General features: G+C 43.6%; 1 protein-coding gene across 1 annotated transcript; it reads left to right on the forward strand.

Moving 5' to 3' along the window:
* Positions 1 to 2983: 2983 nt before the first annotated feature.
* Positions 2984 to 11966, forward strand: LOC118788239 (adhesion G-protein coupled receptor G2-like). The gene is made up of 10 exons (XM_036544194.1): positions 2984 to 2988; positions 3686 to 4169; positions 4836 to 4964; positions 6616 to 6744; positions 7254 to 7296; positions 7806 to 7924; positions 8185 to 8306; positions 10236 to 10544; positions 11182 to 11462; positions 11869 to 11966. Exons 1-10 carry the CDS (start codon positions 2984 to 2986, stop codon positions 11964 to 11966), a joined length of 1719 nt encoding a protein of 572 aa, XP_036400087.1.
* The last annotated feature ends 1734 nt before the right edge of the window (positions 11967 to 13700 follow it).

A 13700-nucleotide genomic window follows, 5' to 3' on the forward strand; every position in this document is an offset into this window, starting at 1 on the left:
AATTCCCACAGCAGCAAGGCAGGACAGAGGGGGCACTGCTCTAATTCCCACAGGAAATAGACAGGACAGAGGGAGCACTGCTCTAATTCCCACAGGAAATAGACAGGACAGAGGGAGCACTGCTCTAATTCCCACAGGAAATAGACAGGACAGAGGGGGCACTCGTTTCCAAAGGCAGTGGGACAGGAAAGGGTGTCCACTACTCTAGATGCCACAGCAGACAGACAGGGGGAACTCTGTTTTCACTCACGACAGTGAGACAGGAGAGAGGGAATACAAGTCCCTTAGCTGCGGTCTGACAGGAGACGCAGGTGGCAAAAGGAGACGTCCTGTAGATGCTGTAGAACAGATATAAAAGAAAAAGAAACATGCCAAAATGTATATTAAATATGCCACTTTAATAACTCTTTAAAAGTTTATCATTGGTGTTTTTCAGAGCGTAAAATATTAAAATAAATGACTATGGCACTAATGAACTTGACTGAAGCTTGACTGCTATAAGTCTCATAGAGGTCACTTACGGGGGTACTTGCACCTAAAGGCATTGTTTAGCGGGTGCGCTTGACAGGATTTATGTTTCAGTTTCTAAGATTCACAGATCCAGCAGAGCAGACCCGTGGGTGGAACTCTGATTTGCATGCCTCCGTAGTATTACAAGCCTATATCCACTGTCTGCTTGTCTTCCAGTAATACTCTCGGCCCACCATGGCCAAAATCAAGCTGGCATGCTTCGAAGTCTTTCTTTTTTTCCTTTTTTCTTTTTCTCATTGTGAAAGTGAAAGTGTGAAAGTTTGTTCATGTGAGTAGATACTTATTCCATTTTCACAATAATCATCTGTTTTACAACTGTTGTAGCAGTGAGTAAATTGGAACAGGTAAATTGTTGTATCTGTGCTTGTGTGCAGTACCATTAATCTTTACTGTGGATTATGAAATGGTGGTGTGGTATGTAAATGCCTGTTTTGGGTGGGTTATATTAATTTCTGATTGTTTTGTATGTTTAGAATTTTCAGAAATTCTGTACAGTGGTTTAAAGCCTGGGTATCTGACCATCCACAAATTCCTAAGAAGACACATGTTAAGCTAGACCCTTAAACTGAAATTACTGAAACATCTTATTGCATTAAATAGGAAAATGTGATCATCATTGCCTTAGTTAAAGGGTTACAGTTAACCCTAGGTGACTTGAACAAGATAAGCGAGTGAGGACTTTCAAGCTAAAAAAAAAAAACACAGTACTGGTGTAGTGGTTAGGGAAGTGTCCTATGTCCTGAAGGTTGCAGGTTCAAGGCCTGGGTGGGAGATTGCTGTTGCACCTTTGATTAAGTTAAATACTGCAAATTACTGAAGCCACTCTCCAGCTGTGTAAATGTGCATCTGAACTGTAGTTTACATGCAGTGTTCTAGATAGGGACACTTAAATAATCATACAATTTATTCTGTGGAACAAGTAATTCCCATTAACCTTTCTAAGTTCCTTAACTGAAATTTTCAGTTTTCTGTTTTAGCAATGCTTGTTTATGAATCCATGAATAGTGAGTTCAATTTTTTTAGGTGATGTTGCGCATGACTTACCTGCATCCATCTGTGAATGTAAGTGTGAAAGGATACGGGTAGATTTAGCCCAACATGAAGCAAAATTTCTTTAAACACTCATTCTGTACGCATATCCATTTCCAGCAAGCCTCCATGCACATTTAAATTATAATACAAATGTACATATAATTATAAATATTTTAATTAACAAATGTATTAAATAATATAAAATAGTCTCTTTAATGTTGGTGTTGTGTTATCCCAAAACAATTCAAGCAAATATTTTATGGCAAAAATCGCTGTCCTTTGCCAGATAAATGTGTTTTAAATATGCCAATTAATTTACAGCTTCATATTTAACATAATTTCTAACTTTGTGTTTGTGTGTGTTCTAACTTCTACAGGTAGCGCAAGCTACGCCGATAGTGTTATAAAGCACCTATGTGTATGCATATCTTCCATTTGCAATTTGGGTCACGAATCTATTCAGATTCAGTGTCCCAAACAACAAAGCAGCTCAGGTATTAAACTTACATTTTATCATGTGCAATATTTACTGGTGTGTGTTGTGAACGTGGCTGGAAAGGTTCTGTCATGTTCTGTTTCTTTTCTGTTCTGTTTTGTTTTGTATGCATTGCCTTGCCAGCCTCTGGGGTTCATATTGTAAAATGAACAAAGTGCCAGACAAATAATACAATACTTACTGTATAGCAAACATGGCAGCGTATTCCAATGTTAACATTTACATTGACAAATTTGCTGTAAGTATACAAAGAGCTAAGAAGTCTCTGAGGCATATCAAGTTTGCTAATCTGCCTCACTAGAACAAAGTATACAGATGATGCTTGGCTCGCATTTAGATGTTACTGCATCAGCATATACAGTTAGTTAACCCTTTTTCCCCCAACCATTGATTTCATCATCATCATCAAAGCTTTATTAAGGACACATACACAGTCCATAGTACAAAAAAACAAATACAAAGAGGAAAAAAACCAGACATAATCCAAAATATCATATATTTACACATAGACTAAAACGCCAATGATTTCAATTATCAGACACTTTCATAACTTATTATCAATTAAGGTTTGCATGGTTCCCTCATTAATGGATGCCTGCTCATTAAGATACAGTGGAAGCAAAGCAACTTTATTTTTCTGTCTTTTACAAAATGCTAAATATGTTATATGGGAATTTGAAACTGCACATAATAGCAACACAACTTCAACTAAAGCTTTTTTACACATATGAAATATTAACTTCAATTATCCATACAGATTCATATTGTATATCCCAAAAGGGGCTGTTTTCTTTTCTTTACCTGTTTTCTTTACTTGCCAAGTGGAAATAGTGAACTGTTCAGAGTTACCCTTTAAGGCTGCACCCCCTAATTCCATTTCCTGCCGGCTGGCATACATTTAATCCATTATTCATTCATTATACAATGGAGTAAGTGTTTTAATTGACTGTATGAATATTGTGGTTGGAGAAAAATGACATGATAGTTTGTGATGATTTACGCATTTCGTAAAACATTATCCTAGCCGTGACAAGTATACAACAGTCATTTTGTTCAATGCAGAAAATATCTCTGATTTTTTTTTTTAAAGAAAAGCATCCAAAGAACATATCAGGTAAGTCTGATTACCAATACGTCAAAAGGTCAAGGAGGAGATGTAATTTCAATGTTTTTCCAAAAATCTGTAACAGTTGGGAAATCCAATATGGTTTATGTTATAAAAATGTAACAAATGTACCATTATGTATGACTCATGAAAATTCATGATCTTTAAATATAAAGGAATTATTTGAAATTTTAAGATATTTTAAGATATTTAAGAATTTTAAGAATTTCAAAATGCTGGATAATCCATACGCTTTCAGTTCTGTGTCCTCTAAATACACCAAGTGAATGGAACACGGATGTTTACATCTTTAAAAAGTACTTTGCTTTATAGGTTTATGTTAAAGTGGTCAGATTGCTATTTCCTGAGGTAATATTTTCTATTGCAGGTGCAGGTGCAGGTGCTTGTGAATTCAAAATAAAAACAAAAAATGGTAATGAAAATGGTAATGGTAAAGTCTGGACTTCCATCAGTGAAACCAGTTTTGCAGGCTGTTGTTCCTCAAATGCCTCCACCACCAGGCCAGTTAGCCACCCCTCCATCACCAGGCCAGTTAGCCATACCTCCACCACCAGGCCAGTTAGCCACGCCTCCACCACCGGGGCAGTTAGCCACCCCTCCACCACCAGGCCAGTTAGCCACCCCTCCACCACCAGGCCAGTTAGCCATACCTCCATCACCAGGCCAGTTAGCCATACCTCCACCACCAGGCCAGTTAGCCACGCCTCCACCACCGGGGCAGTTAGCCACCCCTCCACCACCGGGGCAGTTAGCCACCCCTCCACCACCAGGCCAGTTAGCCACCCCTCCACCACCAGGCCAGCTAGCCACACCTCCACCACCGGGCCAGTTAGCCACGCCTCCACCACCGGGCCAGCTAGCCACGCCTCCATCCCTGGGCCAGGTAGCCACGCCTCCACTGCCAAGACAGGTAGCCACACCTCCATCTGCAGCTGTGAATTCATCACACAAGAGCTCGCAGGCAACGTCGAGTCAATAAACACAGTCAGTGATCGATGTGAACAACACCATCTGAAGACATGCAGTGCTTCTCAGCTGATTCAGAGGCGAGTACCACTGTATTTGTCTGTTGATTTGGGAATATCTTTCTTAATGTCCTGACAATGACATTTGCCACTGTCATTTCCGTAAGCTCCTTCTCTATTTGTGACAGAGGTATCAATCGCATAGTCAAGGGAAAGACTCAGAAAATTAACACCAGCAATATCAAAGGGTTAGTGTCCAAACTTCACAAAAGCAACTTAAGCAACTGTTTGATGGCCTTACCCTCTACAAACGTGAGTACACACACACACTGTTCTGTGTATATAACCCAAATCCTAAAACCTACTTAGGTCATTTTTGATGGTCTTACCCTCTATAAAAATGATTGCAGAGAGACATGTATAAATGCATGTTTATCTATATGTATGTGTGTGTGTGTGTGTGTGTGTGCGTGCGAGTGCGAGTGCGAGTGCGAGTGCGAGTGCGAGTGCGAGTGCGTGTGCGTGTGCGTGTGCGTGTGCGTGTGCGTGTGCGTATGTATGTGTGCGTATACATTACATACTTTGCCAGTATTTACACAATGAGTTTCAGGCTGATAAACCAAATGTGATGTTGAGAGAGGAGGAGGGTAAAGGTGCAGGTGTGACGTAATTCTCTCCGCGTCAGAACACGGCAAGCGGAGAAGATGACGTTGAGCTCCAAATCCCTCTCAGCGCCTTCTCTGCAGCCCTGGGGGACAGCGGCGAGGTGGTGAGCATCGCTGCCCTCTGGTTTAAGGACGACAGCCTGTTCCCGGTAAAGCACCTCACCGAAAGCACCTGGGGGTGGGGGGGGGGGGGGGGGGGGGGTGAATGGTGAATGGCTCAAAAGTAACAGCAGACTAAAGAAGCTGAAGCCTTTGAAGGAGAAGATTTATTTGAATTCAGAGGGTTTTGAAAGCTTTTCCATGCTGCCGCTGACCCAGGTGTTTGGGCTCCTTCTGCTACACAGAGGCCAAGGTTGACTACCCCTCCTGTACTGCCCCCTGCATACTGCCCCTCATCTACTGCCCCTCCTGTACTGCCACCTGCATACTGCCCCTCATCTACTGCCCCCTGCATACTGCCCCTCATCTACTGCCCCTCCTGTACTGCCACCTGCATACTGCCCCTCATCTACTGCCCCCTGCATACTGCCCCTCATCTACTGCCCTTCCTGTACTGCCACCTGCATACTGCCCCTCATCTACTGCCCCCTACACACTGCCCCTCATCTACTGCCCCCTACACACTGCCCCTCCTGTACTGCCTCCTGCATACTGCCCCTCATCTACTGCCCCTCCTGTACTGCCCCCTGCATACTGCCCCTCATCTACTGCCCCTCCTGTACTGCCCCCTGCATACTGCCCCTCATCTACTGCCCCCTGCATACTGCCCCTCATCTACTGCCCCTCCTGTACTGCCCCCTGCATACTGCCTCTCATCTACTGCCCCTCCTGTACTGTCCCAAGTGTCTCCCCACAGATATATGCATACTGTGGGCCTCTTATTTCTCTATCAAGTCATTTCATTTGCAGCATCTGAAAACACACAGCAGTTTCTCCTCTGAGAAACCCGCATTGCGTATGCACCATATTTGAATATTGCTTTCTGGAACCTCTTATCACAAAGTTGGCCTCATCAGAGATAAATTTGCACCAGAAACAAATTCACCACACAATAACTTTGCATGTCATCCATCAATGCAAATAACGCTCTTGTTTTGGCTCTTCCTTACACTTAGAAAAACCACTGTCCTACCTCCAACATTTGTGTTAAGAAATGCACTGTGCTGTATCACACATCTCCCACAGGAAAAAAAATGTGTCCCCCCATATCTCTGTCATTCCCTTTTGTTGACCAAATGAAAAAAGATAGAGATCATCAGTAGGGTTCATTAAAGCAAGAGGAATTTGGCCCCCTTACTGACTATGTTTCTCACGCCAAGTGAAGGCCTTCATCACTGAGAGCTGTGAAAATGGCAGCTGAGTTGTGAGCTTAACACTGTGCCAAACGTTAATGCCCGCGTCAGGCCGCCGCATGACGAGCGTGACTTCTGAGAATTCAGCCGCCGTCTTGCGCTGCCCTGACGTTTCTCATGTTTTCAGATTCAAAACTCCACGTAAATTTGCATACAAAGGCTCACCACAGGTTAGGAGAAATTGCCGTGAATGCGGGAACTGGGGTCCGGTTTGAGCCTTGCCGTGTGCTCTATGTCAGATCACCGGTGAGATCTCCTGAGGCTGCAGGTTCAGGTCCCAGATAGGGCACTGCTCCACTTCTCTTGAATAGGTGATGGATGCAAAATTACAAATCACTCTGGCTGAGGGTATTTGGTTATGGTGTGAATAATGTAAAATTATATTTCATATTCTATGTGTCTATTCTGTCAGACTGTCAGCCTCACTGATCTTTCTTGCTGGCACCAGGTGAACAGGGAGGATACCCTTCTCAATGGTCGCGTGGTGGCTATTGACCTGGGCAAGGATATTTCTGGCCTCACTGACTGCATAAACATCACTTTTTACCACCAAAATGCAAGTCTGGTGAGTAAGACAGCCAGCTCAAGTACAGCAGGTTCCCCGCAAACACCCAACATTTCATTGCGTCCCTACAATATTGTCCCAACGTCATCAGGCTCCATGCCGCAAGGCCAACTCAACCTTGTGAGTGCACTGCATTAGTAGGAACGTTGTGTAATTTTATTCTTACTTACTGTTTTTTCTTACATTTTTCACTACAGTGTATTATTTCAGTTTTACTAATTCAATTAGGATGTTCCCTTTGGCCAAAAAAAAAAAAATCACTGGTTTTCAGGAAATCTTGGTAGCAATTAATGTATCATCAAAACACTTTCACATAAAACATAAGAGCTGCCTTCGTACAAGATCCATCCAAATACCGTAACAATCATTTTTGGACACGGATTGTTAAACGCATATGAACTGTCTAAGTTTAGTCGCTTTTTGGAAGGGGGCTCTGAAGTTTAGGAATGAAGACTGATTCAGGAAAGAGTGAGGTATGCGAACATAAGGGGGTGACTATTTTTTGCTTTGCGTTTCAGGAGAACGCAAGCTGCGTGTTCTGGGACGTTGCTGAAAATGGTGAGGGTCTTTTTCACTCTTTGATGCCAAATGTGAGGGAGAGCTGGAGCAGAGCTGTTAAGTAAGGAAGAGATGCTTCCATGTTAACGTTTATGAAGCCTTATCTGACGCTGAGGGATTCCAGGGGACAGGGCTTGTCTTTGCTTCAGCTTTGCACTGGTCCCTGACCAGTAGTGGTGTTTTTTTTACCCCTATTTGGTGTATGGCCTAAGTGTGGGCAAACTGATCTTGGGTCAGTGCTCAGAGGCACCAGCCACCCCAATCAGTAGACACACCCCCACCTCAAGGTTGCCGTGGCTAAAGCTTTAGACCACCTCCTATATGGTGTGTGCCAAGCAGAGCCACTGTGTCACGAAAAAGGGGTAAAACTCAGTTAAGGACTGAATCCATAGTCTTCCAGGTGGAAGTGGAAAATTGTACATGGAAGCTATGATGTTAGGTGCTGCATAGTTGTGACCAGACACTGATGTGGTGAACCGGGCGCTTTGTGTTTATCTTTTTCACAGGCACTGAAGCGCACTGGAGCAGGTTGGGTTGTCACTCTGAAACACAAGCGGGGAAGGTCTTGTGCTCCTGTAACCATCTCTCCTTTTTCGCTGTGCTGCTGGTGAGAAAGGCTCCTGTTGACATTTCTGCCCGTTAGAATACTCCTCCAGGTGGGGAAGTAGGAAGCTGGGTGGGCGAGGTTATCCAGTGGGCAAGTGCTGTCCTAATTAGTGCCCAGATATCTGGCAAGGTCCACATGTATTGTGAAGGCTAACAGGCTTGATTGTGTCTATGTTTCCATGTGAAGTCTAGCAGGGTCTGATTGTGTGTTTTTGTGTCTGTGTTTCCATGTGTAGAGTCTAGCAGGGTCTGATTGTGTGTTTTTTGCGTCTGTGTTTCCATGTCTAGAGTCCCTCACTCCCTCCCCTTAGCCCCTCCTCCGTCTGGCTTCTCACGCTGTTGTCCAGAATCGGCAGTGGGGTGTCCGTGGTGTTCCTGACCCTTGTCCTCTTCATCCACGCAGTCTCCAGGTGCGCGCTTACCCTAAAAGGTCAGCTAGGGTCAGAAAAAAAGGGCGTGGTCACAAGATTAGGTGATACAACCCCTCCCCTCTGAATGTATTGTGTTTGACTAAGACTGCGCTCAGAGGATAAGAGAGCAGAGGGTTTCAGCTGCAGCACGGTCAATGCCGGCCGCCGTTTCCACAGCAGGACCTTGGCCTTGCATTTGCCCTCGGACTGCACAGAGCGCCCAACACAGCTTTCTACCTGTGTTTGTCAGGTCCTCCTCAGCCAGTGATGACACTGTCAGGAAAGACAAAGAAAAACCAGTTAAGCATGCAAATGCGCTGGTTGTTCAGATCACACATTCACAGGCTTTCCAGTCACTATAACAGTAGTCTGCATGTGAAATACGCCTACCTAAATGATCAGAATCCTATCCCACTTCCCTTTTCTCTAAAGAGGCGGCGGCACTCAGACCGGCTCTGATTATTGATGGTGCTGTTTGTCAGAACATTTAACCTTCCTCTGTTGCACTTTGTCTTTCTTTTGCCCCTCTTTCAGTTCAGTTTCATTCTATTCTATTCAGAATCAGAATCAGAATAGACTTTATTGTCATTGCACGGTGGGGTACAACAAAATTGTGGGTGGTCTGCAACAACAACAGCGAACTGTGGAACATTTATATAAACACAATACAAATAAGGCACACGACATTAGGTATACAGATACAATAAAATACAATAAATACAATAAAATGCGAATTTAATAAGAAGACACACATTTTAAATATAAAGAAAAACTTGTGCAATAAATATGGCCTTTTAAAAACTACTTAAAGTGCGCAGTGGAATTGCATAGTTGTATTGAGGTAGAGGGTGGGGGGGTGGGGGGGGGGGTGTCAGTGTTTGTTAGCAGTCCGTATGGCCCAGGGGAAGAAGCTGTTGGTTAGTCTGGTGGTGTGAGACTTGATTGACCTGAAGCGCCGTCCAGAGCTTAATTGGCAGGACAAACACAAAACACATTGCCATATAAAATATTTATACAATATTATAGTAGCATTACTATGCTAATAGTTTAACAATACTAATTCAACAGAACAATATAGATAAGGTAAATATAAAATAATATAATAATATTGAAAAAAGATCAGAGACTATCGAGCGTGACAGCACCTCGCCATAAATAATATGTTTGCTGAAACTAGATAAGATAAAGGTACATTGACAAACAAGGACAATTATAACTTTGATTTGAATAAATGCTCGGCGGCTTGGCGCCCAAAGAAGCCACATTCAGAAATACCAGTCAAACACAAAGGGCTGATGTCTTATCAAAGATGTAAATTGATTTCTTCTCATGTCTTTGAAACATTCATTGGCTTCCTGTTATCATTCAATCAAGTTCAAACCTTGGTGCCGGTATGTACTTCATAGCTTGATTCAAAGGCACTCAGTTAATTCTGTCGCCCTGGTCTCTGGAGCGAGTCAGACGAAGGGTCCTCGTGTTGCTGTTCATCAAGTCACAAACAAACACCATGTTCAGTGGAAACATTGTGTAAAACAAACCAGCACAACGTTATCCCACACACCTTTAGAGACGTGTGCAATAGCGTGCCGCCTACTGTGTTGGCATACCTCCGCCAGCCTTTTAGCGCACTGATAGCGTGCTCCATCAGCGTGTATGTGTTTGGTTGTGCCACCCAACCTGCCATGGTGTCTGTGGGTTAACCGGCAGCCAGGAATTCAGCATATAATTATGAATGAAAGAAAACAGCACAGATGGACATTGCTTCACCAAAATGTTCACTCATTTTCATACACCCCCCCCCCCCCCCCCAGTTTTCGACACTTTTACCGAAGTAAAAGGCATTTTTATGGATCTCTGTGCTTACGGTATTTCTTTTGGCAGGATGTTTTTTGGTCCCAGATAATGATCTCTCTCTCTCTCTCTTCTCAGGAGGAGTAAATCTGAGCACTCCCTCAGCATCCACCTCCACCTGTGCGTGGCACTGCTGTGCCTCAACCTGACCTTTCTCATCAACGACAGCCTCACCGCTCTGGGTATTGGGGAGGTCTGCATCCTCATCGCAGCGGTAATGCACTTCTCCCTGCTCGCCACCCTCACCTGGTTCGCCATCGAGGGCTTCCACCTCTACCTGCTCGTCGTCCGCGTCTTCAACATCCACTTCAGGAGATACCTGCTGAAGCTGGCCCTGGCTGGCTGGGGTGAGCTACAGGAGATTGTCTGCTGTGCCTTACAGAAGCAGTAATCCCCCCCCTTCTCTTTCAGGAGATACCTGCTGTGCTTTACAGAAGCAGTAATCCCCCCCCCCCCCCCCCCCCCTTCTCTTTCAGGGCTGCCTGTTGTGCTTTACAGAAGCAGTAATCCCCCCCTTCTCTTTCAGGAGATACCTGCTGTGTTTTACAGAAGCAGTAATCCCCCCCCTTCTCTTTCAGGAGATACCGGCTGTGCTTTACAGAAGCAGTAATCCCCCCCCCTTCTCTTTCAGGAGATACCGGCTGTGTTTCACAGAAGCAGTAATCCCCCCCCCCCCCCCCCCCCCTCCTCTTTCAGGAGATACCGGCTGTGTTTCACAGAAGCAGTAACCCCCCCCCCCCCCCCTTCTCTTTCAGGGCTGCCTGCTGTGTCTGTCATTGCAATCTTGAGCAGCGGGAAGTATGGAGCACACAACATTACAATGACCGATGGAACCACTGTCTCAATGCAAGTAACGAGTTTGCTCTGTCACATACTTTACAAATACATATATATATATATACATACACATATATACATACTACACACACGTATACATATATAATTGTGCATGGGTGTATCCATACATCCATCCAGATCCAGATCTGTTGGTGTTACCTGTGTAAACGTTTCTTTGTCTCTGCAGGTGCTGGCTGAATGACTCGGTACTGTTTCACCTCACCTTCGGCTTTTTTGCGCTGGTGTTCCTGGTGAATCTGGTGATATTCGTCACCGTGGTTGTGCGCGTTGTACGTGCCCGGCAGCTTAGCCCCGCCCTGCTGGAGAAGGGCGTGACCAAGCGGGACGTCTTCAGCCTGATCGGCTTGTCCTGGCTGCTGGGTGTGTCCTGGGGTGTGCTGCTTTTTGGGTTCGGGCAGCTCACAGAGGCTGTCTTCTTCATCTTCTGCACCATTAACTCTCTTCATGGTGAGTGAAGTGAACGTCCATACAACATCACCGCAACATTGTGGGAACAGTTGGCCTTAACTTTGACTGACCACATAGCTAAAAAGAAAGTACAGTACTGCCAGTACATACTACCACATCCCACCAAACTACCATGCTACCAAAAAGGAAACAGAACTTACCAAAGACAGCTGCAATTCCAATATATAGTGATCCTAATGATCGGTTTGACTGATAAAAGGTAGATAAATACATCTCCTGTGACTCATTGATGAAAAAAAGACACACCAGACATATTTAAGGATATAAATATTTGTGTATAATGCATATTTTTAATATTTCCTGCAATGAAAGAGAGTGAGAGTGGAGAGGCTTGCTCCGGCTCACAGTTTTGCTGTTTGCCTGGTTCTCCCCACCCCCTTTTCAGGCTTCTTCCTGTTCCTGCGCTACTGCTCTCTGACCAGAAAGAAGGGATCAGCTGACCGGAGGAAGACCACCACCACAACCACCTCGTACCAGTCTTAGTGACACCACCGTAAGACCAGAGAAAACAATACCAGAGCAGAAGGCACACCGTCAAGAAAAAAAAAAGGGGGAGGGGGGGATCACATCTATTTTTCTTATTCTATTCACACTAATATGCATGTAAATACTAACCCGGAACTATAGACACTATTCTAAAACATCAAGTTAAATTGTTTATGAAGCAAGAATCATTTATAATCTCTATGAAAGACTCTATGAAAAATGTATTTTTAACATGATTTTGAAGTGATTTACTTTTATGATGATATCAAACACTTTATGTGTGAAGTCACTGCTGTCAGGGTGACCTGAATACAAGCACAGCGTAGTTAAACTTTATTTAGATTTCAGTTAGTTGATCCTGATTCCTAAAATGATTTTTAATTTAAGTTGCACTAAATCTGTGGTGCGCTTTATGACTCTTGGGTCTTCACGTACCTTCATTGTTTGAAACACTTCTTGTTTTCCACATAACACAAACAATGGCATAAAATCATTTTTTTTATTGTAAAATCATTTTCTTTTTTAATGCAAAACTGCAAAATGTTGTACCACAAACATTACAGGACACACATGGCGTTTCAGAACATAATTCATGCAAGATGATCTCCACGGCAACATGCTCAGAGCAAAACTACATCAGATCCTCAATGCTGGGGCAAAGACCAACCAGTCAGGTCCCTGGTGATGTCATAAGTATCTGCTTTTACTAAGGTTTTTATGTCATAATGTGTTCCTTACTCCATGAAAGCTGTGGAACAAAGGAATCAAAGAATACATGAAGTTTCAATTGATTTAGAACTGGGACACATGTTAACGCTGCACACGGAGAAATTGTTGGGCTCCCAGTCATTTCCTGTTTTTACTTTCTGTGCTTCGTGCCGCTGGTCTTTCGGAACTTCGTTGGATAAGGTGCACCTTATGACGCAGGGCTGGTGTACAAATTTAAAGTCAGCTCATGATGTTTGGTGAAAAGTACATTTCAAGAACTTCCATGAATGAAAAAAACAAGTGTGGGCAGACAGGAATTAAAAAACTAAAAAGTGTCAGTTTTTTTTTTTTTTTTTGCTGTTGTTTTGAATGCTTTTGTCAGGAAAGTCGGAGTCTCAAGCTATTTAACATTCCACCTTTTGTAACAGTTTCTGTTTTCTACTTCATTAAAGTGCTTCTGGGTCAGAGGTCACAATTAAAATTTACACACTGTACCTTAATGTTGCATCTGAAATCACACGTCTTTCAACCTATTCAAACCGTATCAATAATAAACTATTACAACATGGAGCAAAGCATTTGTGTGCCTTTTCCTAACACTTAGTGTGATCTGTATTTCAAAGAATGCAGTCTAACCATTCAAACCCCTAGAATGTGACCCCTCTGAACAGCCTGGTGAAATCAGGAAGATGTAGAAAAGAATATATTTCAGCATGGAGAAGCTCACCTGTGTGAGTTTAACTCAGTGCCTCAGTGCTGACGCATACCACTCTCTCCGACTCACAGCGACCTTTTAACGACGTGATAACATTGCTATGACGTTATAATAACGTTGTGCTATGGTGCCTAGTCTACTCAAAAGTGTTACAAAACATGATTCAGTGCAGAGCTGCTAAAACCACTTTCAAATGTGAGATTAAAAACAACAACAGGTCATCGGTTCGCAATACCACTGCAGAACAGCATCCCTCTACATCCCAGCTGTCAAAAATACAGCATGGGTGAGATCTCCCCTGTCTGACC

Source organism: Megalops cyprinoides, chromosome 13 (assembly GCF_013368585.1).
Source record: "Megalops cyprinoides isolate fMegCyp1 chromosome 13, fMegCyp1.pri, whole genome shotgun sequence".
In the NCBI taxonomy this organism is placed as follows: Eukaryota; Metazoa; Chordata; class Actinopteri; order Elopiformes; family Megalopidae; genus Megalops; species Megalops cyprinoides.